Here is a 27,049-nt window from a genome sequence, read left to right on the forward strand (position 1 = left end):
GGAAACCTAAAAAGGAAGTCAAGTGTGCAGAATACTAAGGTCAGCAAAAACTATGTCAGCAAAAACAGGAGGTGCGAAGGCAAAAGGTTAGGAGGATCCACACCAAGGATGCCAGGTCTAACACCAATATTTTAGAAGAGGCAAGTGGAAGATTTTAATCGGAAGAGGGTATTCTCCCCATAGATTTTTATTTAAGCGGAAGTAATTTCCAGCCTGAATTGCGCCTCTTTGTGTATATACTTTTAGCCAAGCTGAACAGCACCCACGTTGGTGTACAACATGGCTACAACACATTGACAACATATCTGCCAAGTTTCCCACGTCCCAGTGTGATGTACAGCTCTGCTCCAGTTTTTTTCTGTGCATTCTGTGAGTTGTAGACCTGTTTTATGATGGAAAAAAACGAAACCACAAGTCCCAGAATTTAAAGAGAAAAAAAATGAAATGGAGCAGCACATCAGGCATAGACTTGGGAATCTTGGCAGGGCTGTGGCGAAGCCACTAACTCTCGCACGCAACTTATTGGCGTTGCCAAGGCTTATTTCCGTTAAAGCTTACCTTTTGTTTTTTGGTGTTGAATACAAGGTTTTTAACGTGCATATTCAATTCTTTTCAATTGTGTTATTTTCATCCCGTTGAACAATGACAGGTTTAGTTTGTTTCCCGGGAAATCTAACAATGTAAGCGCCATTTCAATAATTTCTTAGGATCGTGGGTTTGGATGTTTTTTTATTTCGCGGTGTTTTCTATCGGCCTTTGGTGTCGTTTCCCATGCTCTTAAAAGAAGAAACGCCACCCCCGAGGCCTGACTGCAGCCTGTTACGCCTCGTTTGACGAGACAAGCGAACACGGATACCCGCCCTACCCCCTCTCACATGGCTTTGTTTGCAAACAGTGCAGGGCAGCCTCTGCCGCCAACTATGTCCACGACTAGGGCGTTAACCGCCAATCACTCGGCCGATGAACCGCCCCAGAGCCAGGGTAGGCGTAACCCAAAAAATTCTTGAATGAACCGTCTGCGCGTGCCGCACTGCGCATGTTCCCTCCGGCCCACGTCTCTTTCCTCCAGCCAATGGGCCATCGGAATGTACAGCCTAGGGGCGGGACGGCCGGCGGGGAGTTCTTTATGGCGGGCTAGAAGCGGAAAGGATGTAGCAGGAGCGCTTGATCTTTGTGAATCCTCAGTCTGTGAGTTAGAAGCGAGAGTGTTGGTGGTACGAGTCGCCATCGCAGTCAGCATCTATACGCTCCTGCTCCGGTTCGGCTGGTGATTTGGCAGCGTGAATCCTCCTGAACGCCTTGCTCGGCTCGCACTATGCCGAAGTTCCGTAAAATAGTCATTCTTGGCTACCCATCGGTTGGTGAGTGGAAGGCGGTGGTGCTGCTGCGCATGCGCTTGCAGCAGTAGACCGATGGAAGAGAAGGGCGAGTACAAAACTGCACCACAGCGCTGAGCGGACAGAGGAATTTGTTACTTAGTGTCTATGTTTTAAAGAACTTGATGTTCTCAACATTCTTTTCTTGCCTTTTGTTTCCTGCTCTCTGCCCCGTGAAGTTTCTATTTTCTATTAAGGAACTCTTGGTTATTTGCCTCTTAATAGCCACCTTCCGCGTTTGAAAGACCTCTCTGCTGCCCTCCTCTGCCACGTGGAGTACTCCATCGTAGTTTGCCTTCTGTTACAAAATACTCCACAAAGTACGTTAACCGATGTAATGCGATAGGCGAGCAGTGCCAGTGAGACACGTGAACATCATACACGCCAACACACTCAATTCAGACGGGAGATTCCGAGTTTCAAAGCCAACATGGCTTATTTTGTTTTCTCCCACCTAAATACAGCGTTCATTTCAGCGGAGGTCAGTGGGTGAAATCAAGTCCTCCGATTTACGTGTCAAAAGCTCCCTCTTTCCAGATGTTGGTATGTGGTTATGCATCTGTGTGCGTCCATATACAATAATATTTAAAACACTTTGGTAGTGGTTGTTTACTTCTGAGGCGATTTCAGAGTCCTTCATTTGTGGACTGTCGTTTGAAGACATGAATTAAAATGTTCTACTGTTTCTGGCAGGTTTAAAACTATGGCCATTTTCTAGTTAAGTTTGCCAAAAACATACATTTCTATGAAAATGTGGAAATGATGTTTTTGTATGCATGTTAGCGTTAAAAGAACATAGGTTAAGCTGCTGACAGATTTTGTTCCCTTAGTCGTTTGATCTTGTTTATAAAGGGGAGCGGAGGAATGAGTGTATGCCCAGGTTGTATGCAACACTTAATTTGTGCCAGGGTGTTGGAACCAGCACTCCTTTTTGAAGGCCAGCACGTATTTTTCTGCACCAGACTTATCCAGATGGAGAGAGAAATCGAACCAATCCGAAGGAAGAGAAAGGTGCAAAAACTCCCAAACGGTGAAAGCGGGGACCCGAACAAGTGAGAGAAATGGACAGAGAGGTTCTCGTAGTGGATTGAATAGCCAACAAGTGGTTTAAGTCTGCGCACCAACATTTAATTTAACCGGCCGTGGGTTTCCACGCAGAGCTTAGGAACGGCCCTCATTATTCTTTTACAGACTGTACACTGATTTGCTGTGATTTATCTAAAAAATGCTTAGCGGCGTTATATAGTTAAAGGCGTCGGGCGTGATCGGAGGTCTGCAAACTGGGACGTACGCTCCTGTCTGTAACTGGCGTCAGGGTGAGGGTGCACGGGGTAGATATCTCAGCAAGTGTTGAAGATGGCCCAGAAGCACTCACTCACTTCTTTCGCTTGTTTTGTTTTCATAAAGCTGTTGAAGTATTTTTTTAAAGTGTGGAAGCTGTGATCTTGAGTGCCATGTGGGTGGAGGGTATTATCGAATCAGACTGCACTTATTACCAATATTTGTATATGTGCCCATTAAAGGACCGCATTGCACAACTCAGCTGATTAAAATCCTTGTGTTACCTTTCCAGAAAGAATGATTCTTTGTCGCCATGAAGCTTCAAGTGACCAAGGCCATACTGGCTCCTAGGCAGTCTTTATATTTGGTGATCAACCAATTGCACACATTTATTTTTCTTTTATGTAGCAGGCACCCTTGTGAGAAGGCCTGTCTCTTCTTTCGCTCTCACCCCCACCCATTTGATAGCAAAAGTTACCTCACGGTCTGGATTAGCTGTACATGAATGTGATAGCTGTCCTTTCAACATAAAGTGTGAACTTTTCTTTGAAAAACATGGCCACCCCGTCTGCTTCGCACTCTGTTTACATGCAGGATGTTGTGATGGGAGAACAGTATATAAGGCATCACATTCATCCATATCATTTAAAACTAGTATTACCGTCCTTGGTTCTAACCAGAATTGATTATGGCAATGCACTCACAGTTACTGTCCCGACTGCCGAAATCCAGACTGGCACGTTTGCAAAGCAGTATTAAATGCCACTGCAAGATCGCTTGCTTGAAAAGACTGTAATAATCACATTACCTTTGTGCTAGATGACCTACAGTGACGCCTTCCGGGAAAAGATGTAAAATAAATTTACCCGCATAACCTAAAAGGCTTTCCTTATAATAGAGCACACCTAAATATCTAGTGCTCTGGCGGCACTTGCCTTTCAAAAGTGAACACAAGCTGGTGTCATTTGACTGGCCATTTGTTCAACTTCGCACCTTTAAAAAAAAAAAAAAAAAAAAAATGCAATCATCCCCTTGTTGGCAAAAAAACCTTCGCCTCTATCTAGAAATCAGACTTAGGGTTTCTCTCAGGGCTTTGCTTTCCATTGTAATTCGCTGCTTTCTATCATGTCAAATAAAGTTTGGCCAAATTACTGATCTTATTTGCTATACAGCACTGTGAAGCCCAGGTTGACTGCTATGCGCGTTATTACAAAAACCTATATGTAAATATTTTTTACACCCATGCCCAGAACAATTGGTGGCAGGAAGGTGTTTAGGTCCGGCAGTTAAGGGCTTCTGGGCGTGAGAAGGCATGTGTTCGACTGTGATATTCCCTGATGTGCTTCGGGAATCACGCTGGGGCATAAACTATTATGAAGGAACGGTTGGTAGTCCTGGTAAATATCTCCCCTTGGAGGCTATAGTTCCTGTGTCTCTCGAACCCGTGGGTGCTAATCTTGTTTTTTTTAATCTCCACAGGGAAGTCCTCTCTGGCGCTGCAGTTCATTCGGGGAAACTTCTGTGAGGACTATGAACCTACTATTGAGAACAGTAGGTATCCCATGGTTGTGTATGAGGAGCTTGAGGAAGTCTCCTCTTACCACCAATACTTTTCAATCTTCTCCAGCATTCATTCAGGCCCCTCTTGGCCCAGGTCCTCTCTTTCTTAAACTGCAACATTTTTACGTTTTGTCTTAAACGAGGTAAACCTATCCGTAGTGTATGATCACTGTATGTCTGACCCTGTGCACGTCTGTACACGAAGCACGGGGTTTATAATATGTATTTGGAATGGTGATGTCATATCCCTTGCAATTGGGCGACGGGATTTTTTTTTTTGTTCGTGTTTTTGAACATTGGGTGTCTTGCTCTTAGCACCTGTCTGGGACAGTTACTCTTGTTCAGGAAGTTGGTGGTTGGAAGACACAAATGTAATTTTTTTTCTTCTTCATAATGACTCGAATACTGACTGTCAGTTTCTCTTTTTGTTTCCCCTCCCCGCGCATTGTAGCCTTTAACAAGACCTTTAAAATTGGAGAAGACGAGTTTCAGATGACAGTGGTGGACACAGCTGGGCAGGTGACGGCTGCACATTACAGGCATATGTAACATGAGTTCTTATTGGGGTGCTCATTTGGCAACACATTGTCATCCGCTTTGTTTTCTCTTCACTTTCCTTGACAAAATGTAGCTCGGTGGTAGTTGCTGCTCTGTATAATGGGTATTTCGATTAAAATAAAATGTCCTAATCTCCTAGAGCAGCAAAGGAGGAGTGACGTTCATTCAGGTCTTAATAAATGTGACGTGTAGGATTCGTGGGGTGTCTGTGACATCATAGTGATAGAAGCACTAACGTGTCTTTAATAGCTTAGCCTGGTACATATTTTTTCCGACATTTAAAATGTTTAATGTTTTTGCTGCCGGTGATGGTATTGTAAAGTCTAATCATTTTGACTCTGGTCTTCACATAGAATCAATGCTTATCTGCCGCTCTGAAATACACCCTCTGTACTTTTGTCTGTCTTGTTCGTGTCTGCTTTCTTGTCATGTGAAGGTGCTTTGAACCCATTTCAGAATGTGTGGGAATGGATTGTGAAGTGCCTAAACATAGCAAAAGATGGGTTAGCCAATCACAGGACATGCATCGGAGAACCATAATTATTGTAGAGTTATTGTGATTAGTTGGGTGTATGCAGAATTTGCTTTTGCAAATTTACATTATATGCAAATGTCATTTTGCACTGTATTTTAACGTGAAATACATCCTTGCAAATAATGTTTGGTGCAAGGGTGCATTTGAACAAAGCACCACAAACAATAGCTACTAGCATTCTGTTTGTTGAAAATATTTGCCTCCACACGCAATTATGCAAAATGGATTAGCTTTAGGAATTTTCTATAACAAGCGTAATGCAAAATCCCCAAAGTTACGCTGCATTATTGACATCTTGCCCAGACCTAGTAGTAGTTTTCGCTGGACAATAGGCTAAGTACTGTGGACCACATGTACCAAAGTTTGAAATAGTGAGTTCCTAATTGTGATTTTCTGCAAATCTCAATTATGAAATGGCCATTTCAAATGTATTCGACTTTGAGTTTCATTTGTGATTACCAATGTGTTGCAAATAGACCTATCTCATGAATAACAATGAGAGAGGTTTTACTTTACGACCCATTGGGAAGTCCAAAAATCACAGGGATAGTGGCTTGCTTGGATCAGCAGATCACCATGTCTGTGACTGCTTTCAAATAAATACGTCTTTTTCGTTTTAAATGCAGCTCATTTCCCCTAAAGGAAAATAAGATGCGATTTAAAAAAAAAAAAAAAGCAGGAAAATAGAAAGTTGTCTTTTTATTTTTTAAGACTAGGCAGAGCCTACTCTTAAAAATTATTTTACATACGTCCACAAAGGGGAAGAGGTCCTTTGGGAACTCCTTCCTATTTGCGAATGGGTTACCACCAATTTCAGATTGATGGCAAGATGAATGCTTTGCAACCACATTTGGGTGGCAAAACATTCATACATACCACTGCAAGTCTGTATTAGGATAGGGCGCCCTCAACACACCCCTACCTAATACTGAATCGCAACCCCAAACTACAGTTCGGTTAACAGGTTACTGAATCACTAATTGGGTTTGGTACGTGTCAAAATGCCTTTTTCGCTTTTGCAAATGGGTCGATTCTATGACTCAGCCCGTTTCCGAGCTCAAAAAGGCTTCATACATGTGGCTCCAATTCTTAATGCTGCCACTTGCTTCTGGTACTAATTTCTTAGTAGAAACCAAGGGCAGTTGGTGAGGGACAGTTCCTTTAGTGGTGATTAACAATTTTATGGGGGTTGGGGGAGCGGTTAGGTGCACATGTCTGTTGTGCCTTAATTTTTGCAGAAACTTGTGACATGCGCTGCACACAGTGGTTGTCACTTGCTGAACTATACCTTATTTGTGTGGGCTTTGGTAATACCTCCAAAAGTTCATATACCGTATAGTCTCAATACGTACATGCTGCATTTAGACTCCTTAAAATGTCAATTTAAAAAGTTATTGAAACATTCGTCTTTATTTTGAAATATTGCTCCCGTTGCCAGCAGCAAATCCATTTTTGTAAAGGTGTTTAGTTTCCTACAGAGAATGGCATATCAGCATTTGGGAACATTGGGCGTTGATTGGTTGCCAGTACCAGTTGGCACAAGCAAGCCCCATAGGTTTACAAATATATTGCATGAATTTTAAGCTGGAAAACATTGAGTGTTGGCATTATTTTGTTTGGGGGTGTGGTTTGGTAATAACTTAACTTTTATTTATTTCTCAGGATGAGTACAGTCTGCTACCGCCTGCGTTTGTCCTGGGAATTCATGGCTACGTCGTTGTGTACTCTGTTGCCTCGCAGAAGAGGTACGTCCCTACCAGTGTGAGCAAGACCAAAGCTCTTGCCAGTTTCGTCGCTGTCCATGTCTTGCTTCTTATTCTATTTCTTGCCCTGTCCATCTTGTGTTTGGCATTCCCCAAGAGGACAGCCTCTTTACTTGAGGTCCTTCCACTGCTCGCATGCAGGGAGATGTCTTCCCTCGAGTGCTTCTCTCCCGTGTGCTCCGTGTTGCTCTCATCGATGTGCTTCTCCCCCGTGACTCCTTGCCATCTCCTTCATGCACCACATCCATCCCCCAATCTGCTCAATTGCCCCTCCCCCATTCTTGTCACATTTGGGTGAAGGGGGGGGGGGGGGGTGGCCATTCCTGCACAGACATGTGATCAGCACCCTCTGCTTATACAGACCGGTGAAGAAGTTCTGATGCTTGCATCAGTTACTGAGGGGAAACTTGCATAACCGCGCCCATAGGTTTGCATTCCACAGTACGACAATGATACCTTTGCCTGCCAACATTTGGGGGGGGGGGGGGTCCTTTAGCTGGTAAAAGCAATCACTGTGCCCGATCTGTCATCAACCTCCCAGAACTGTTTTCTGTGTGGCACAATTCTGTCTGCCTTCTGGCACTCCACGTAGGATTTGGTTCTGTCAGTTCTCTAGATTGTGTGTGCTTGAGGTGGATAGGGTAGGGTTCTTTGCTGCATCCTATATGTTTACAGCCCCTAAACTTGTTGGATGCTTCCTGGGTGTGTGGCAACCAGAATAGCTAGATTTCCTCCATACCCCATGTAGGAAGTTGGCTCTGTATGTGCTATTTCAAAGTAAGGAATAGCATGCACAGAGTCCAAGGGTTCCCCTTAGAGGTAAAATAGTGGTAAAAAGAGATAATACTAATGCTCTATTTTGTGGTAGTGTGGTCGAGCAGTAGGCTTATCCAAGGAGTAGTGTTAAGCATTTGTTGTACATACACATAGACAATAAATGAGGTACACACACTCGGAGACAAATCCAGCCAATAGGTTTTGTATAGAAAAATATATTTTCTTAGTTTATTTTAAGAACCACAGGTTCAAATGTAACATGTAATATCTTGTTTGAAAGGTATTGCAGGTAAGTACATTAGGAACTTTGAATCATTTCATTTGCATGTATACTTTTCAAGTTATTCACAAATAGCTATTTAAAAAGTGGACACTTAGTGCAATTTTCACAGTTCCTGGGGGAGGTAAGTTTTTGTTAGTTTTACCAGGTAAGTAAGACACTTACAGGGTTCAGTTCTTGGTCCAAGGTAGCCCACCGTTGGGGGTTCAGAGCAACCCCAAAGTTACCACACCAGCAGCTCAGGGCCGGACAGGTGCAGAGTTCAAAGTGGTGCCCAAAACGCATAGGCTTCAATGGAGAGAAGGGGGTGCCCCGGTTCCAGTCTGCCAGCAGGTAAGTACCCGCGTCTTCGGAGGGCAGACCAGGGGGGTTTTGTAGGGCACCGGGGGGGACACAAGCCCACACAGAAATTTCACCCTCAGCGGCGCGGGGGCGGCCGGGTGCAGTGTTAGAACAAGCGTCGGGTTCGCAATGGAAGTCAATGAGAGATCAAGGGATCTCTTCAGCGCTGCAGGCAGGCAAGGGGGGGCTTCCTCGGGGAAACCTCCACTTGGGCAAGGGAGAGGGACTCCTGGGGGTCACTTCTGCAGTGAAAGTCCGGTCCTTCAGGTCCTGGGGGCTGCGGGTGCAGGGTCTTTTCCAGGCGTCGGGACTTAGGTTTCAGAGAGTCGCGGTCAGGGGAAGCCTCGGGATTCCCTCTGCAGGCGGCGCTGTGGGGGCTCAGGGGGGACAGGTTTTGGTACTCACAGTCGTAGAGTAGTCCGGGGGTCCTCCCTGAGGTGTTGGTTCTCCACCAGCCGAGTCGGGGTCGCCGGGTGCAGTGTTGCAAGTCTCACGCTTCTTGCGGGGAGATTGCAGGGTTCTTTAAAGCTGCTCCTTTGGATAAAGTTGCAGTCTTTTTGGAGCAGGTCCGCTGTCCTCGGGAGTTTCTTGTCGTCGTCGAAGCAGGGCAGTCCTCAGAGGATGCAGAGGTCGCTGGTCCCTTTGGAAGGCGTCGCTGGAGCAGAGTTCTTTGGAAGGCAGGAGACAGGCCGGTGAGTTTCTGGAGCCAAGGCAGTTGTTGTCTTCTGGTCTTCCTCTGCAGGGGTTTTCAGCTAGGCAGTCCTTCTTCTTGTAGTTGCAGTAATCTAATTTTCTAGGGTTCAGGGTAGCCCTTAAATACTAAATTTAAGGGTGTGTTTAGGTCCGGGGGGTTAGTAGCCAATGGCTACTAGCCCTGAGGGTGGGTACACCCTCTTTGTGCCTCCTCCCAAGGGGAGGGGGTCACAATCCTAACCCTATTGGGGGAATCCTCCATCTGCAAGATGGAGGATTTCTAAAAGTTAGTCACCTCAGCTCAGGACACCTTAGGGGCTGTCCTGACTGGCCAGTGACTCCTCCTTGTTATTCTCATTATTTTCTCCGGCCTTGCCGCCAAAAGTGGGGGCCGGGGCCGGAGGGGGCGGGCAACTCCACTAGCTGGAGTGTCCTGCGGTGCTGTGACAAAGGGGTGAGCCTTTGAGGCTCACCGCCAGGTGTTACAGCTCCTGCCTGGGGGAGGTGTTAGCATCTCCACCCAGTGCAGGCTTTGTTACTGGCCTCAGAGTGACAAAGGCACTCTCCCCATGGGGCCAGCAACATTTCTCTAGTGTGGCAGGCTGCTGGAACTAGTCAGCCTACACAGACAGTCGGTTAAGTTTCAGGGGGCACCTCTAAGGTGCCCTCTGGGGTGTATTTTGCAATAAAATGTACACTGGCATCAGTGTGCATTTATTGTGCTGAGAAGTTTGATACCAAACTTCCCAGTTTTCAGTGTAGCCATTATGGTGCTGTGGAGTTCGTGTAAAACAGACTCCCAGACCATATACTCTTATGGCTACCCTGCACTTACAATGTCTAAAGTTTTGTTTAGACACTGTAGGGGTACCATGCTCATGCACTGGTACCCTCACCTATGGTATAGTGCACCCTGCCTTAGGGCTGTAAGGCCTGCTAGAGGGGTGACTGACCTATACTTGCATAGGCAGTGAGAGGCTGGCATGGCACCCTGAGGGGAGTGCCATGTCGACTTACTCGTTTTGTTCTCACTAGCACACACAAGCTGGCAAGCAGTGTGTCTGTGCTGAGTGAGAGGTCTCCAGGGTGGCATAAGACATGCTGCAGCCCTTAGAGACCTTCCTTGGCATCCGGGCCCTTGGTACTAGAAGTACCAGTTACAAGGGACTTATCTGGATGCCAGGGTCTGCCAATTGTGGATACAAAAGTACAGGTTAGGGAAAGAATACTGGTGCTGGGGCCTGGTTAGCAGGCCTCAGCACACTTTCAATTGTAAACATAGCATCAGCAAAGGCAAAAAGTCAGGGGGCAACCATGCCAAGGAGGCATTTCCTTACACCCCATGTGTTGCAATTGGTTGAATCTAAACTGGTTCCAGCAGGTCAAAACATAAACACACTGGGGGAACTGGCTTTAGGAGTGCATTTTGCCGATGATAAGTATCTGGAAGAAAAAGAGGCATCATGATGTGGCCGCTGTTGACACCCCTACAGAATGACACGGGCAATATTTTCTTACATTTTTTAACTGACTGATCTAAGATGGTGGCTGCCACTTAACGATCAATTAAAACAAGAAACTACGCCCTTTGTGTAGTTGATGCAGAGTTCTGTGTACTGATACATGTATTTGTAAAGCTCACCATCACGTTATAGGGTATCTTACAGCTTACATAGGGGCAGACTTGGCAGATCCATGGCACTGCCTAGTTGAAAGTCAAGTCTTCAGCTTCTTGCACAATTCAATAATCGGTGGCACAGATATGTGGTGGCAGGCCGTTCCCAGCTTTCAGAACAAGGAAGGGGAAGGCAGCATTGCCTGACCTAGTATTGTATGTGCATGGGATGGTTGCAAGTAGAAGTCTAGCTGAGTGGAGGTGTCTAGAAGGTTTCTCATATCGGAGGCAGTTGTTGAGGTACACTGGGCCAGTGTTGTGTAAGACTTTGAATGTGTGAATGAGGTGTTTAAAGACCGCTATCTTGTTCAAGAGCGGCCAGTGAAGCTCCTTGGGGTGGAAGACGATGTGTGTGCTCGGTGGGAGGGCGAGTCTGGCTGCTGCCTTCTGTATGGTTTGGAGTCATCTGGTTAGTTGAGTGATCGGCATTGAGCATCTGCATGAGTGTGATGCCAATGGGTGGAGTCCTACTGGTGAAGACTAAGTGACTGCATGTGCATCTCTACTACCATGCCTATCTTCCTATAACCTATGTAGTACCCCTGTAAAAGCACACCTATTCTGAGGTTTTCCTACCTGTTGATGTCTGTCTTCTTCAGAGTCCTGACTAATCCTGTATTTTTGCCAAGTGAACCTTTATTAACGCCTTCTGTGACAGCCACCAGAGGCTCAAGCAGATGTGTTTTTCATGCACCTTTAGTGCACTTGCGGTGCCAAATCCAACTCTGACCAGGTCGTGGATGCAAGTTGTGTGTGTGGTCCGAGGATGCCTTGAGGCCTAGATTCTTTGAACTGAGTGAGCATATCTAACTTTGAAAATAAGGTAATCATGCTGGGAGGACTGCCCTAAGTCTCCTAAAGAGCACTACAGAAATGACTAAATGGTTTAGGTTTTGCTGCACAGGGTACTATGACAATGTCGGCTATGTTCCGTCCACCTTTTTGTGCAGTGTGGTGACTAATGCACTTATGATACAGCAAACTGAACATGCGCCTCCGTCTGCCAGGATAAAGGGGTCAAACCGGCAACAAGTCCTGGTGTTCCAGAGGACTAGGTTCATTTTGTTTGGGTCCCCAGGGGACAACCTACTTTGCTGTATTTGACGGCTGCACTAAAAGGGTTAAGGGTGAATTGTTATTACACTGTGCTCAAGCCTGTAGGCAGGTTTATTTTTTTTTTTGGTTGCATGGAATTTCACAGATTACAGTACTAAGCAAGCATTTTGGTGTTTGAAACCCCTCTAACAAACCATGGTTATAGAAGATATGCATGTGGGAATCCTTGTAAAACCCTGTTAGAAGGGACTAGTATAGGAGATAACAGTATTACAATTGTGTTCACATTTTATGAATATCTGATTGCTGCCTTGTGGGAAAGCTTATGCTCTGGACAGCAGACCTCAGTTGATTATGATGACAAGCCAATGATAGCAGCTGTAGGCTTGTTTGATATGCAGTGAAAGATTATGCCAGGCACCATAGGCCTGGTTTGTTTATTATGAAAAGTTATGACACAGATTATAAGCCTGGTCTATTTTTTGTTAGTTAGACACTCTGGCATACCTTGGAGTAGAATGTTTTTGGGTTTTTTTGTTTTTTTGTCTGGCCCTATTGAGAGGGATGTTTTAATTTACAAATATGTAAATAAACTACAGTTGGCAATGTATCCCCCGGTTTTCGCCAACTTACTTGCTCTTAAGTAGGCTTGCGTTTTGTGTATAATGTCAAGCTATTGTTAAAGGCTAGGAGCCTTATAGGTTCACTGGAAAACACTGTGTCATATTCCTTCATTGTACTCTGTTTCCAATTAAAAGTTATGAGAAAACAAGTAGGCCTTACTGCGAAAACTATTGGCCTTGAAATGTAGCTGGTTATTGCACTGAGCTAAAGCCCGTAGATGGGTATTTTATTCAGTGTAGTCTTGAAGCTTACCATAGTAGGTAAGGGTTTTGGTGTTAATGACCCATCCGAACAAACCGCAGGTATAGACACTATACTTATTTTCTTACATTTGTGTCTTTTGTTTGTTGTGCAGCATCTGCTTTGGTGTAAACTATGAAGAATAGACATTGGCATAGACGAGGTCTGTAAGGCAAGAGCTGTTTGTTTCTTCAAGTTCTGGTCACCAGTGACCTAAACACCAGACACAGTAAAGTATTTTCCAGCCCAGTGCTAATCTTTTGAGTACAAGAAAGTACGCGTTACTTAGTATTACATAGCAGAATTAAGGGATTGGAAGATAGGGCTAAACTCCTGCTTGTGATTCTCAGTGCACCACCGTTCAATGCCTCCGCCCTTACTAACCGAGTTCCCCATGGTCTCTATTCTCTTTTGTCTAATTCAGAACACATGGGCTAGGATCAGCTGTAGTAAATTGATCTCCCAAATATATAGATCCCCATCCAGTACTTGTCTTTTAAAAGAAGCAAGTACTTTTATCATGCATCAGAAGTAAATGCTACGCAGTTCACTTTGTTAAGCTTGTGGCTCTGATATGGTCTGCTGTCACTGGGTGCTCCAGACACCAGGAGTACACTGTGCTTCTCTTTGAGTCTTCTGAAGAGCCAGGCACACTAGTAACCTCAGCAGGCAGGATTCGCTGCCCTCTTCCTCCAGAAGAAAATACAGATTTTAGGTTAGATCCCCACACCTCTTGGACGCAGAGTCAGGCAGACACCAGCCCTAGCTGCATAGCAGCTCTGCAAATCACTCTCTTCCAGAAGAATGTGGCACTGGAACAAAACTAGCGTGTTTAGCATACCACTAGTAATACACAGTTTCCCCATGGCGGCTGCGGATCCACTCTTTCAAACATCAGGATCCATTTAAGTGTTGTTCTCATGCTGCTCTCTAGGCACATTGTAAGGAAATGCCTCCTTGGCATGGTTGCCCCCTGACTTTTTGCCTTTGCTGATGCTATGTTTACAATTGAAAGTGTGCTGAGGCCTGCTAACCAGGCCCAGCACCAGTGTTCTTTCCCTAACCTGTACTTTTGTATCCACAATTGGCAGACCCTGGCATCCAGATAAGTCCCTTGTAACTGGTACTTCTAGTACCAAGGGCCCTGATGCCAAGGAAGGTCTCTAAGGGCTGCAGCATGTCTTATGCCACCCTGGAGACCTCTCACTCAGCACAGACACACTGCTTGCCAGCTTGTGTGTGCTAGTGAGGACAAAACGAGTAAGTCGACATGGCACTCCCCTCAGGGTGCCATGCCAGCCTCTCACTGCCTATGCAGTATAGGTAAGACACCCCTCTAGAAGGCCTTACAGCCCTAAGGCAGGGTGCACTATACCATAGGTGAGGGTACCAGTGCATGAGCATGGTACCCCTACAGTGTCTAAACAAAACCTTAGACATTGTAAGTGCAGGGTAGCCATAAGAGTATATGGTCTGGGAGTCTGTCAAACACGAACTCCACAGCACCATAATGGCTACACTGAAAACTGGGAAGTTTGGTATCAAACTTCTCAGCACAATAAATGCACACTGATGCCAGTGTACATTTTATTGTAAAATACACCACAGAGGGCACCTTAGACGTGCCCCCTGAAACTTAACCGACTGTCTGTGTAGGCTGACTAGTTCCAGCAGCCTGCCACACCAGAGACATGTTGCTGGCCCCATGGGGAGAGTGCCTTTGTCACTCTGAGGCCAGTAACAAAGCCTGCACTGGGTGGAGATGCTAACACCTCCCCCAGGCAGGAGCTGTAACACCTGGCGGTGAGCCTCAAAGGCTCACCCCTTTGTCACAGCCCAGCAGGGCACTCCAGCTTAGTGGAGTTGCCCGCCCCTTCCGGCCACGGCCCCCACTTTTGGCGGCAAGGCTGGAGGGAACAAAGAAAGCAACAAGGAGGAGTCACTGGCCAGTCAGGACAGCCCCTAAGGTGTCCTGAGCTGAGGTGACTCTGACTTTTAGAAATCCTCCATCTTGCAGATGGAGGATTCCCCCAATAGGGTTAGGATTGTGACCCCCTCCCCTTGGGAGGAGGCACAAAGAGGGTGTACCCACCCTCAGGGCTAGTAGCCATTGGCTACTAACCCCCCAGACCTAAACACGCCCTTAAATTTAGTATTTAAGGGCTACCCTGAACCCTAGAAAATTAGATTCCTGCAACTACAAGAAGAAGGACTGCCTAGCTGAAAACCCCTGCAGCGGAAGACCAGAAGACGACAACTGCCTTGGCTCCAGAAACTCACCGGCCTGTCTCCTGCCTTCCAAAGATCCTGCTCCAGCGACGCCTTCCAAAGGGACCAGCGACCTCGACATCCTCTGAGGACTGCCCCTGCTTCGAAAAGACAAGAAACTCCCGAGGACAGCGGACCTGCTCCAAGAAAAGCTGCAACTTTGTTTCCAGCAGCTTTAAAGAACCCTGCAAGCTCCCCGCAAGAAGCGTGAGACTTGCAACACTGCACCCGGCGACCCCGACTCGGCTGGTGGCGATCCAACACCTCAGGAGGGACCCCAGGACTACTCTAAGACTGTGAGTACAAAAACCTGTCCCCCCTGAGCCCCCACAGCGCCGCCTGCAGAGGGAATCCCGAGGCTTCCCCTGACCGCGACTCTTTGAATCCTAAGTCCCGACACCTGGGAGATACCCTGCACCTGCAGCCCCCAGGACCTGAAGGACCGGACTTTCACTGGAGGAGTGACCCCCAGGAGTCCCTCTCCCTTGACCAAGTGGAGGTTTCCCCGAGGAACCCCCCCCTTGCCTGCCTGCAGCGCTGAAGAGATCCCTAGATCTCCCATTGACTTCCATTACAAACCCGACGCTTGTTTCTACACTGCACCCGGCCGCCCCCGCGCTGCTGAGGGTGAAATTTCTGTGTGGGCTTGTGTCCCCCCCCGGTGCCCTACAAACCCCCCCTGGTCTGCCCTCCGAAGACACGGGTACTTACCTGCAAGCAGACCGGAACCGGGGCACCCCCTTCTCTCCATTCTAGCCTATGTGTTTTGGGCACCACTTTGAACTCTGCACCTGACCGGCCCTGAGCTGCTGGTGTGGTGACTTTGGGGTTGCTCTGAACCCCCAACGGTGGGCTACCTTGGACCAAGAACTAAGCCCTGTAAGTGTCTTACTTACCTGGTTAACCTAACAAATACTTACCTCCCCTAGGAACTGTGAAAATTGCACTGTGTCCACTTTTAAAACAGCTATTTGTGAATAACTTGAAAAGTATACATGCAATTTTGATGATTTGAAGTTCCTAAAGTACTTACCTGCAATACCTTTCGAATGAGATATTACATGTAAAATTTGAACCTGTGGTTCTTAAAATAAACTAAGAAAAGATATTTTTCTATATAAAAACCTATTGGCTGGATTTGTCTCTGAGTGTGTGTACCTCATTTATTGTCTATGTGTATGTACAACAAATGCTTAACACTACTCCTTGGATAAGCCTACTGCTCGACCACACTACCACAAAATAGAGCATTAGTATTATCTATTTTTACCACTATTTTACCTCTAAGGGGAACCCTTGGACTCTGTGCATGCTATTCCTTACTTTGAAATAGCACATACAGAGCCAACTTCCTACACACATCTTTTGTGTAAAGTGATATTACCACAGCAGGTAGCACTGGGGTGGTTTTCACGAAGGAGCACCCACTACAAGAACTCGGTGAAGTACTCGTCCCTTCTAAAGCCGTAAACGTGTTACTGCACCGCTGTGCACATTAGTATTCTACTTGTGGTGGATTTAAAATGGTATGCATGGAAGTGCCTTGAGGCCAACATTTCTCCAGGCCCTGAATGACTGTAGACCGTTCACACAACTATACCACGAGGAACCAAATGCCTCTTTGCCTTGTGAGGATATATGTGACAGTTTCTTATTGTTAAAGGGGCTGGAGATTACTACTAGTGGCATGACTTCAAGCATTGATCACCTCTATATATGTAGCTCAGAAAAGATATTTACATTTTGTGGCCAGTTTTCTTCAAGCATTCAAATAAACGTATATCTCTTCACCCGGAGTAACCCCATCCCTTGGTAAAGTAATGTTCCCCTTTTTTTAGCTGTAACTGATCACTGGTATCTATCTGTACCGTAGAAACCATACCAAGTGCAGAGCTGCTCAGTGCTGTGACTCCATGATGTGCTACAGAAGGCTATTTGTGGCGGTGTGATGCGCTAGTTCAATTCAGCAATGTCTGATTTCTTTCTCCGTACAGCTTCATCATTGCTAAGTCGATCTTCTCCAAGCTGCAGGACCGGAGAGGAAAGTGTTTGTAAGTATCTCTGCCTGCAAGGCACCAGTGTGTGGTGTAAGCGCCCTTCGTGCAGCCCTTTCCTCGCTTTGTACCTGCCACGGGGTTTTCAGACTCGAGGCGCATCCATCTGCCTCTGCTTTAGCCATTTGTCCCTCTTTCTGTTGACTTGGGAAGCATCCGTCCACTCGTTGCTCTGGGCTGTTGACGCCAGCAGCTGCATTTTTCCTGCTGTTTCTTGTTACAATGCACATCCTGGAAGCATCCTTCTGTTTTAATAAATAATCTCACCTCTGTGCTGTGGAACGTCCTGTGCGTTCCCCACTTTTGACATTAAGCACCATTACTCAGGTTTCCTCTAAATCCCTTTGCTTTCTCTCTGTCAGGATGCCAATTGTCCTAGTCGGGAACAAGACGGATCTTCCTCCCCACAGGTAAGTCACCCTTTCGGGTTTCATGTTGGTGCCCTGATCTTGTGTGCACTGTGTAGTAATGCTGCCTCTTTGTTCTGTCCTACACAGTCGGGAGGTCCAGGTTGAAGAGGGGCAGAAGTTGGCTGATGCCTGGGGTGCAGCTTTTATGGAGTCCTCTGCCAAAGACCCTGAGGTATGTATTTGGGGGGTGAGTGGGTAACAGGGGGTAAACTGTGGGTGCCGTCTGATTAGTCTATAGCATAGGTCTTCAAACTGGGGTCGGGCCCCCCTAGGGGGGCCTCAAGTGATCACAGGTGGGGGGGCGCCAGACTCTGACCAAAAGAAGCATTACACAGATAACAGGCCTTTGTTTTAAGCAGAAGCATGTTATTGCATCTCTAAAAAGGTAACAGTACTTAACTACAATGTTTAAATATATCTTGACATATTTAAACATTGCCATCTTTATACAATAATTGTGAAATTTTTACAGAGGTGGCCCAATTATTATTTTTTTTTTAAGCTTGGGGGGGGGGGGGGGGTGGCAATTAAAGTTTAGAGACCTCTGGTCTATAGAGAAGCGTTTCCCAAACTGGGTCAGCTGTGTTTTTTTTATATTTTTTTGTGTTTTTTTGTGTTTTTTTTTTTTTTTTTTTTTGACGGGTCGGGGAAGTCCAAGCAGTAAATAAAGGTCGCATTAAAGACAGACGTCAGGTTATGCCTTCTGACAAATTGCTGCTTATTCTTTTAACTTGGATTTTGGTGTTTACATTACCTTCTCTGATTGCAAAGTGATAGAAGCTTTTCAAGTGAGTTACGTGACAATCTTGCTGATGTATAGGGAGTGGGGGGGGAATACTTTAGGGCAACGTGTTTTTTTTTTTTTTTTTTCTTTCTTTTTTTTCTCCTAACCAAATACAAATACCTGTAAATGCAAAAGCAGAAATGTAACTTTAAAAAAACAAACAAAAAAAATATATTTATTTTTTGCAATTATAACGTGTGGTGGAAACGGATCCTGGATCAAAAGAAATCAAGCCACTACACAAGATAGATATTTTTAGAAACCGAATTCCCACACGATATTGTTTGTGTGCTATGTGATATTTCAGTGGAAAATATGCTGTCTTTGAATGACCGTGTACTACCACACAATGCTTTAAATTAAAAATTGCCCACCTTGTCCATTTTAAAAGCAGGTGGATTGCAAAAGTGTATTGTTGTAAAAAATCAGGTTGTGGTTCTAAATAAAATGTGGGGAGCACTGCTGTGGTAGAATGGACGGATTGCTGGCAGTCTGGTACATCTGATGGGGCAGGGGCTGAGTTAATATAACAGCGCTATTTCTCCACCCCCCCCCCCCCCCCCCCAGGGAATTTTAGAATCCACAGAATTTTTATTTTTTTATTTTTATCCTGCATCCTGTGGAAAGTCAATTGGAAATGAGTGGACAACAAAGAACCTTTGTTTTTGTTCTGGGCTGTGTAATTTTATAAAATATCTACTTGTCCGGTAAAAATTCTACTTCTCCTGTTGGTGCCATGTAGTGCGGCAACAAAGTATGGCAGCAATCTCCTTTTTTTATAAGAGTATGTATAATAGCCACTCTGATTATGCCAAGGCTCATACTATTGTAGGGTTTGAATACCAGCAATTCCCTTATTTTGCTACTGGAGCTAGAGATAGGGATAAGCAATCGTTCCAGGGTTGAAATGCCTTTTTGAGTCTGTACAAACCCACTCCCTTGCATGTTTTTAGGGGTTTTCACCAGCCCTTCTCTAATCCTTTCTGATACTGAGAAAGGTTAGACATTTACTCCTCGTGTGGACAGAAGTAAAACTTCTTCCAGGGTTGGCAAAAAGTGATTGTAGGGATAGTGAGCCTATAAACGCTCAACAAATGTTCACATGAGCAAATCTACACACACATATTTGCTTGTGATAAAATGTAGTACACAAATGTTCTCGGAGTACGATATACTAATCTACATCTGTGAATTCATGAAAGTCCTAAATCTCCATTAATGCAAGGACATATACCATGGGTGCACTTTTGCCAATTTCTTGAAGAATTGGGCTGCTGATTGCTATCCAAGACCTTTTTGTTTTTATTAAAATTCTATCTCTTTCTATTTATCAGCTGGCTTCATTGTGAGCAACCACGTTCTGCTCTTTCCCAAGCAGCATATTGACACATGAAGTAGTTTTATCCAGTGCCAGCAACTACTGTGGCAATGTGTGCTTTTTGAGACCAAAATATTTCTGCTTTCTGCCAATGTTTCTGATGGTGAGGGCCAGGGGCCTCCCACAACAATGTTTTACAAAATCCATGTCAAAACAAGACACCCATTGACAAAACCAAAAGGCTGACCACCTATATCAGACCTATAGGCATTTCCAATGCTTGTTATTTTCATGTTTCCCATAATCTTGTTGAAACTCGATACACGTTTTGTTTGTGTTTTTTTTTTTTTTTTTTTTTTTTTTTTTTTTTCAATACTTACATGGATCAACACATTTTACAAAAAGATGCTTCGAAGAAATGGCACCTAAAATTTCACAATAGCTTAGCAAAACTCTTTTCTTCTCTCTTTTTTTTTTTTTCTTTCTTCTAGTTGCATTTTTAAAAGAACATTTTTATTTTGAAAGCAAAGAATCACTCTTGCTTTCAGGCTTCTGCACATTTTTGCTTCTACCCAGAGAGCCTTGTGGGAGCATTATACATAGCCTCTGACTGTTAAACTTTGCAAACGTGTATACACAGTTTAATGCTGGAACCACGGTCAGTAGTGCAGTCCGAGCTTACAACGTTTTCTTAGAGTGCTCACCCTAATAATAAAGGCTTTGCATTAATGAACCTTAAATATAAGCTTGAATAGCATATGGGCACAAATATCACCTTAACTGCAGACAGTGCCCTTCCCTGATCCATAATGTGCTCCTGTAAACTTGCAGCCAAACGGTTAGTGCTGCAGGGGGTTGGGCCTACTTGTCCCAAGGACAAAATAAACAGTAAAACTTGTTGTCCCTGACCGCAAACAATATGTCCTGGGTGCCATGCTATAGGAATTCCACACCGCTGTTGTGGATAAATGTCTACTCTGAAGCCAACGAGCCTGTGAGTGGGATTTATCATTTAAAAATTTGTTTTCTTTTTTTTTCTCCTCTCATTCATTTTTCCAGGTTAGCTGAGTTATAGTGCAGTAAGCTTTTAATTTTCCCAGGTTGCATTCAACCAATCCGTGCAACAGATATCCTCCATTTAAAACAAAAAACAACAAAAAAAAAAACACAGATTGACCTGCACATGGAATGGAATGAGGTGAGGTCGATTGGATTGGGGTGGATTCGAGTGGGGTAAATTGGTTTAGGGTGGGGTGAGTGGTTTGGACTGGAGTGATAGGGCTGTTGTGGGAGTGGACTGGAATGGAGTGGGGTGGACTAATCTGGGGTGGATTCGAGTGGGGTAGATTGAAACAGATAGTGTGGATTGGGGTGTGGTGGGCTGCGGTGGAATGGATTGGGGTGGATTGAAATAAATTAGAGTGTATTAGGATGGACTGGGGGGTGGATTGGATTGAGTGGGCAGATTACATTGAGGTGAAATGGGGTGGGCTGCATTGACTGGGCGGATTGGGATGGGGATTGAGTGCTGGGCTGGATTGGGGTGGATTGGTGTGGGGTGGATTAGAGTTTCGTATTGAGTGGGGTGGGCTGTGGTGTTGAGTGGATTGGCTTTGAGTGAGGTGGATTGTGTAGCGGTGGACTTGATTGGAGTGGGTTGGAGTGAGGTGGATTGAACTGAACTGGAGTGGCTTGGTATGGTGTAGCTTGGGATGGATTAGATTGGTGGGGTAGATTGTAGTGGGGTGAATTGGGATATGGGAAATTGGGGGGGCGGTGGACTGGATTGGAGTGGGCAGATTGTTGTGGATTGGAATTGTGCCGATTGGAGTTGGTAGGTGGGAGTTGGGCAGTTTGTTTTGGATGAAAGTGGGGCAGGTTGTTTTGGATAGGAGTGGGGTAGAATGGATTGGTGGAGGTGGATTTGATTATATTGGGGTGAGTTGGATTGGAGTGGGGAAGATTGATTTGTATTGGAAGTTAGGAAGGCACTAGCAAAGGAGGTCACCTAGTTTGACGTCACCCTTAATGCACTGGAGGCTGGCATAGCCGTGTCTTCTGACGGAGGCAACTGCTGTAGACCAGGGAAAAATTATCAGATTTAGTAGCTAGGCTCCACTGCCTTGATTATAACAAAGTTTAAACCGGTGTACATAGAAGGTAGCGTGTTAGCCTGGATAATAAAACCAGAGCTCCCTCTAACTGAAATCCAAAGCAGCACCGGAAAAGGACTTTACACACTGGAGGGCATCAGGAGGGAGTTCCTAACTTACCACTCAGAGCTGTACAGTAACACGGCCGGTGACTCCTCAGTAGCCATAACTGATTACCTGCACACTTTGCCTCACTTGTCTTGTGAACTGATTGAGACTTTAGGCCTTTCTGTAGCCGAAAATGAAGTCTAAGATGCCATACATGAACTGGCAGCAGGTAAAGTTCATGGCACAGATGGGTTACTCATTGAATTTTATCAGACATGCATGTGTAGCCTAGCGCTGCGTCTCATGCAGATTTTCCAAGGCTGTAGCTTTAACAGTCTCACTGTCAAAACTCAGGTGTGATTTCCTCACCCACCCCAAAAAAAACACACACAAAGCCATCTGTAGACTACTGGCTATGCTAAAGATTGATTACAACATTTTTAGCAAAATATTGCCAGAGAGAATACAGTGACTGCTGCCTTTGCTCATACTCCTGGATCAAAAAACTGATTTATACCTGGGAGAAACACCAAATTGAACATTAAAAGGCAGTAAGGATAATGAATGGGGCCATGTAGAGCTCTCAGTACCCCTGAGTGGCAGCGTTTTATGCCTGTATTACAGTGCATGGGATCTGGTTGGTAAATCGTAGCATGGATTCAGTTTCTCTGTTTGAATCCCGCTGCCAGAATTGACAATGGAAGATTAGTGTTGGGTGCATTCTTGGAGCCTGGAGGGACCTGCCATGGATGCCTTCTGTCACAGATGACATTTGTGTTGGCAGTGGAACCCTTGATGGGTGCAGTACACCAGATTACCTCCACAGCAGGCATTAAGCTTTGGGATGTAGCACCCCAAATTTGACTATACACAGGTGATCCATTATTGCCTGAGATGGTCCTTTCTGTATACCTGTAGCGACAGACACAGTGGCAATATTTGATAAACAGTCAGCTCTATGTGTCAACTGCATTAGGACTTGCGCATTCCCTATTATGCCTGGTGCACTTCACCCTCCGAAGGTATTGTCAAGGCAGGGGTTATTGTGGAGGAGCACACACTCATACCTGGGAGTGTAAATATACCACAGAGAAAGACATGAGAGATGGCAACAAAGTGAAATCTCTGAATGCATGTACTGTAGATTATTATATCACTTCGGTGTACTCCCAAAACAGGTCCCCCTTTTTAAACTAAAAGAACCATTCTTTCAGGTTTCATTTAGTGTTAAGAGACACAAGGTGGCTCTGACCAAGTGGAAATTGTCCTAAAACCAAGATGGGTTAAGTTTGCCAGACTTGTAATTGTACTACTGTGCAAATACAGTGATCTCCACATGTTCGATTGGAAGGAATCTGGCAGAGTATAGACTAACCAAGGCTTCTGCAGAGGAAGAACCGCTAACGTTTAAACTGCTGTCTGCACTACTTCTTCCAAACATAGGCCAGGGTCCTTCCAGCTGTTGTGCATATTTGTAAATCTGTGCTGGTGAAGGTGACATTGAAGTACTCACCAGTGACTCAGTTTGCAGGATTCTCTGTTGCTTCAGATTATTTCACAGGTGCATACAAGGATACGTTTGGGGTTTGAGACAGCGGGGACTGCTATGAGTAAGGTAGACTTAACACACTCAGAACTGATCAACAGTGACACGCTGTTAGTGGGCAGTTCTTACCTACCATGCTGTTAAACTCATTTAGAGCAGTTTAAGACTGATTCAGAGTCTCAGCAATATGAGGTCCCCCAACTAATCTACAACATGGTATATACACAGCAAGCACCTAATAGGGGTTTGGAATTAAAAAAAACAATATCTACTTGTCGATAGAACAGGTTGCTTCATAAATCTACTTGTCCTGCAAACAAAAAAATCTACTTGTCCCTTTGCCATGTAGTACGGCAAAATTATGGCCGCAATCTCATTATATAGGAGCTCTAATAGCTTCTCTGATTATGCCAGAGCTAATACTACAGTAGGGGTTGAATACTATCAGTTTCCTTATTTTACCACTGTTCCGCAGATCTGCATAGTGGGGCTAGATGTAACAGTAAGCAGTAGTTCCAGGGTTGGAATGCCTTAAGTCTGTGCAAACCTACTGCTTGCATGCTTTAAGGGTTTTCAACAGCTCTTCTCTAGTAATCTCCCATACAGAGAGTGGCTGGAAATGTACTCCTGACAAGGGTCAGAAAATAAAACTACTTCCAGGGTTGGTTGGGAGGGGGGGGGGGGGAGTGGTTAAACAGAAATTGAACTTGTAAACTCTCAACAGATTTTTGCAGGAGAAAATCAACACATCCATATTTGCTCATGCTAAAATACAGTTCACAAATATTTTCAAGGAGTACGATTTTTCTGATCTATTTCTGTAAATTCTTATGACTTCATGAAGTATATAAATCTGCATTAATGCAAAGACATAAATCATGGGTGCACATTAATGACTTTCTTTAGGAATTGGGCCCCTAATTAAGTCTGAAGTTAACCAAGACCTTTTTTTTAAATTTTTTTAATGAAAATTCTATCATTCTCTTTATCCATTTATTAGCTGGCGTCACTGAGACTGCTACTAGTTGCAGAACCCACTAATTACCTAGATACCCTCAAGGGTGACCAGTTTTGTGCTGTACAAATCCACCTTACATTACAATGATTGCAGTAAGCACTTTCATAAGGGGCATAGGAACTACTGTGGCAATGTGTGTTTTGTAGTGACCAAAAATATTTTTGCTTTTTGGTATAATTCGTTAAAATGGGGAGGGTCCAACAGCTCCCATAAAACTAAAGTTTTACAAAAGCCAAGGCATACATTGACAAAAGCAAAAGACTGCCAGCCAATGTCGGACCTATTTGCTTTGCCATTGCTTGTTTATATTCTTGTTTCCTATAATCTTTTTCAAACTGGTTACACTGACTGTCCATCATAAATATTTTTGGGAAATAGCATACATCAACACATTTTACAAAATAATGCTTCAAAGAAATGGTACCTAAAATTTAACAGTTGTTTAGCAAAACGCTTTTTTCCTAGATTTGGGGGGGGTATTTTTTTTCTTTTTCTGGAACCACTTTCGCTAGTGCAGTCCAAGCGTACATTTATTTGGAGTGCTCACCCTAGTAATAAAGTAATTGCATTAATGAACCATAAATCCAAGTTCAAACAGCATTAACATGTGGACACAAACCGTACCTCAACTGCAGACAATTCCCTTCCCTGCTACATAACGTAGTACTCTAAATAGCCAACCAAAGGGTTTGTGCTGCAGTGGGTGAGGCCTACTTGTCCCAAGGACAAAATAAACCTGGAAACTTGTTGTCCTTGACTCCAAAAAATATTGTCCTAGGCGTCAGGCTATGGCTATCTGAATTCAACTCCCCCGAACTTGGTTCTGCTGAGCATTTGTGAACTTAGCCAAAGTGTAAAACCTTAGCAGTCAAAACATTGATTGGGAAACTGACCTTTTCATGGCGGCCATAAATGGTGTGCGGATTCTGCAGTACACATGCGAAGTATCATCCAAAGTGTGTTTAAAATGCACTCGGTTGTTAACACAGATCTTACCTAACCATTCCAAAAAAAAAACTCAGATTTCAGGATCAATACCTGCAAAGTGCCCAACCTGCTGCAGTTCTTTTATATGGTCTCTGAATGCCCACTGGTGACCCCTTAGTTGGAAGGCATTACCTCCCACCTTGAAATTACCCTAGGAAGAATCGGCTTACATGCGCCTGTGAGTCGTCTGCTGGGACAGTTTGCTCGCCCAGCAACTAGAAAGGTAGGTAACACGTTCATAGATTTGGCACCATTGACTGCCAAGAGAACTGGACACAGTCACTGTGCTTGCTGTGTTGTAACACTAACCCATTTCGGTGACGGCATTCACCATGCTGTTGCATTCTAGCCCTTTGTTGAATTCCTTGCTCTGTACCTGCAACTTTATCTTCTTTCTTCTCTTTTCACAGAAGAGCAGCATCATCTTCACAAAGATCATCGAAGAGATTGATCGCGTGGAGCGGTCCTTCGGTGAGGATGAAAAGAAGTGCATTGTGATGTGAGCACTTAACCTTGTGCTGGAGCTGTTGCTGAAGGGGAATGCTCTATGCCACTGGCAGATGCACAATGTGGGATTTCAGGAAGTGAAATTTAATGTGTACCTCTGTCCTGAATTTCGCTTCATCTCTATACTGATCCAGTTCACTGTGGCACCACCATACTTCTAATGGTTTGATTAAGAACCCTCACAAGGTGCAAAGGTTGGAGTCTGTAGCTCCACCACCTGCGTGTAAAGTGGCAGAGCCTATAACTCCACACTCCAGGATTGGGTGGGGTGGAGGCAATATGGGAACTCGTTTTTTTTTGTTTTTGTTTTTTTCTTCTCTTTTTTTCGCGCATGTATTGTGTATTCCTCCTCTTCTTCCACCCCCTCCCTCAGCATTCGCCCCTTACTTCAGTATTTTGATTGGCAGAGGGTGTGTTACAGAATATAATTTATGTTTGCAGGATTTTGATGTATTTATGTCCAGTCGGGCCCTTGAGTGGGTGTTTACAAAAGGTGTTCCCACAGGTCTCGGATGGCTGGTTGGGGCACCTCATACTGTGAATGTGTCCGTTCTACCTCAGTTTTTGAACTTCCTCATTTTTGACTCTACTGTTCAGATTTGAGGGAGGCCGCCTTAGTCGAGCTGTCCAGTACAAAGGCTGCTTCTGCTGAGTTTCCCCAAGTTTCGCTCCAGAAGCTTTGCATGGGATATATGCATTGTCTAGGTGCAGCGCCTCACGAGAATCCTTCTGTTCCTCCGTGACAAGACCTGTTACAGCAAGGTGTCGAGGTGGTGTATTCCCCACAAACCTTATTGATGCTGCTCTTTTGTATATTGTATGATTGTGGTGTAGCAAAGTTGGGCTCTCTGTTGCACAAACAGACTTAGTGATGGTTTACAGGAGAAGAGGAGGGAATGTTTGTTGCGCAGATGGTTGTGCACAAGTAACGAGTCATTTCTTCACCTGGTGGTGACCCTTTTCTCAGAAATCTGTGCCTTTGGTTTAGAATCCTGTAGTAAATAATGTTTCTTAAAGCTGTTAGGGGTGGTTGCAGGGTGTTATTTACTTTAGTTATTATTATTTTTTTGTAAGTATTTTTTTGTTCTATATTTCAAAGAAAATCTTATTGTGTGAACGTTTTTACACAAGTGACAAAACTGATCTATTTTGGAGTATTTCTGCTTTTTGTAAATAAAATGACTACTCAGTTTCAA

The 27,049-nt window shown here is 44.7% G+C and overlaps 1 protein-coding gene across 2 annotated transcripts; it reads left to right on the forward strand.

Annotated features, from left to right (window-relative positions):
* The first annotated feature begins 1,122 nt into the window (after positions 1–1,122).
* RHEBL1 (RHEB like 1) lies at positions 1,123–27,049 on the forward strand. 2 transcript variants are annotated; one of them, XM_069230484.1, is made up of 8 exons: positions 1,123–1,361; positions 4,137–4,208; positions 4,669–4,736; positions 6,973–7,055; positions 17,023–17,079; positions 17,445–17,492; positions 17,580–17,664; positions 25,757–27,049. In XM_069230484.1, the coding sequence occupies exons 1-8, from the start codon at positions 1,316–1,318 to the stop codon at positions 25,847–25,849; spliced, it is 552 nt and encodes a 183-aa protein (XP_069086585.1). In that variant the 5' UTR covers positions 1,123–1,315; the 3' UTR covers positions 25,850–27,049. The 2 variants fall into 2 exon arrangements, with proteins under 2 accessions (XP_069086585.1, XP_069086586.1); XM_069230485.1 differs by lacking the exon at positions 1,123–1,361 and adding an exon at positions 1,398–1,425.

This window comes from Pleurodeles waltl, chromosome 4_2, assembly GCF_031143425.1.
Source record: "Pleurodeles waltl isolate 20211129_DDA chromosome 4_2, aPleWal1.hap1.20221129, whole genome shotgun sequence".
NCBI lineage: Eukaryota > Metazoa > Chordata > Amphibia > Caudata > Salamandridae > Pleurodeles > Pleurodeles waltl.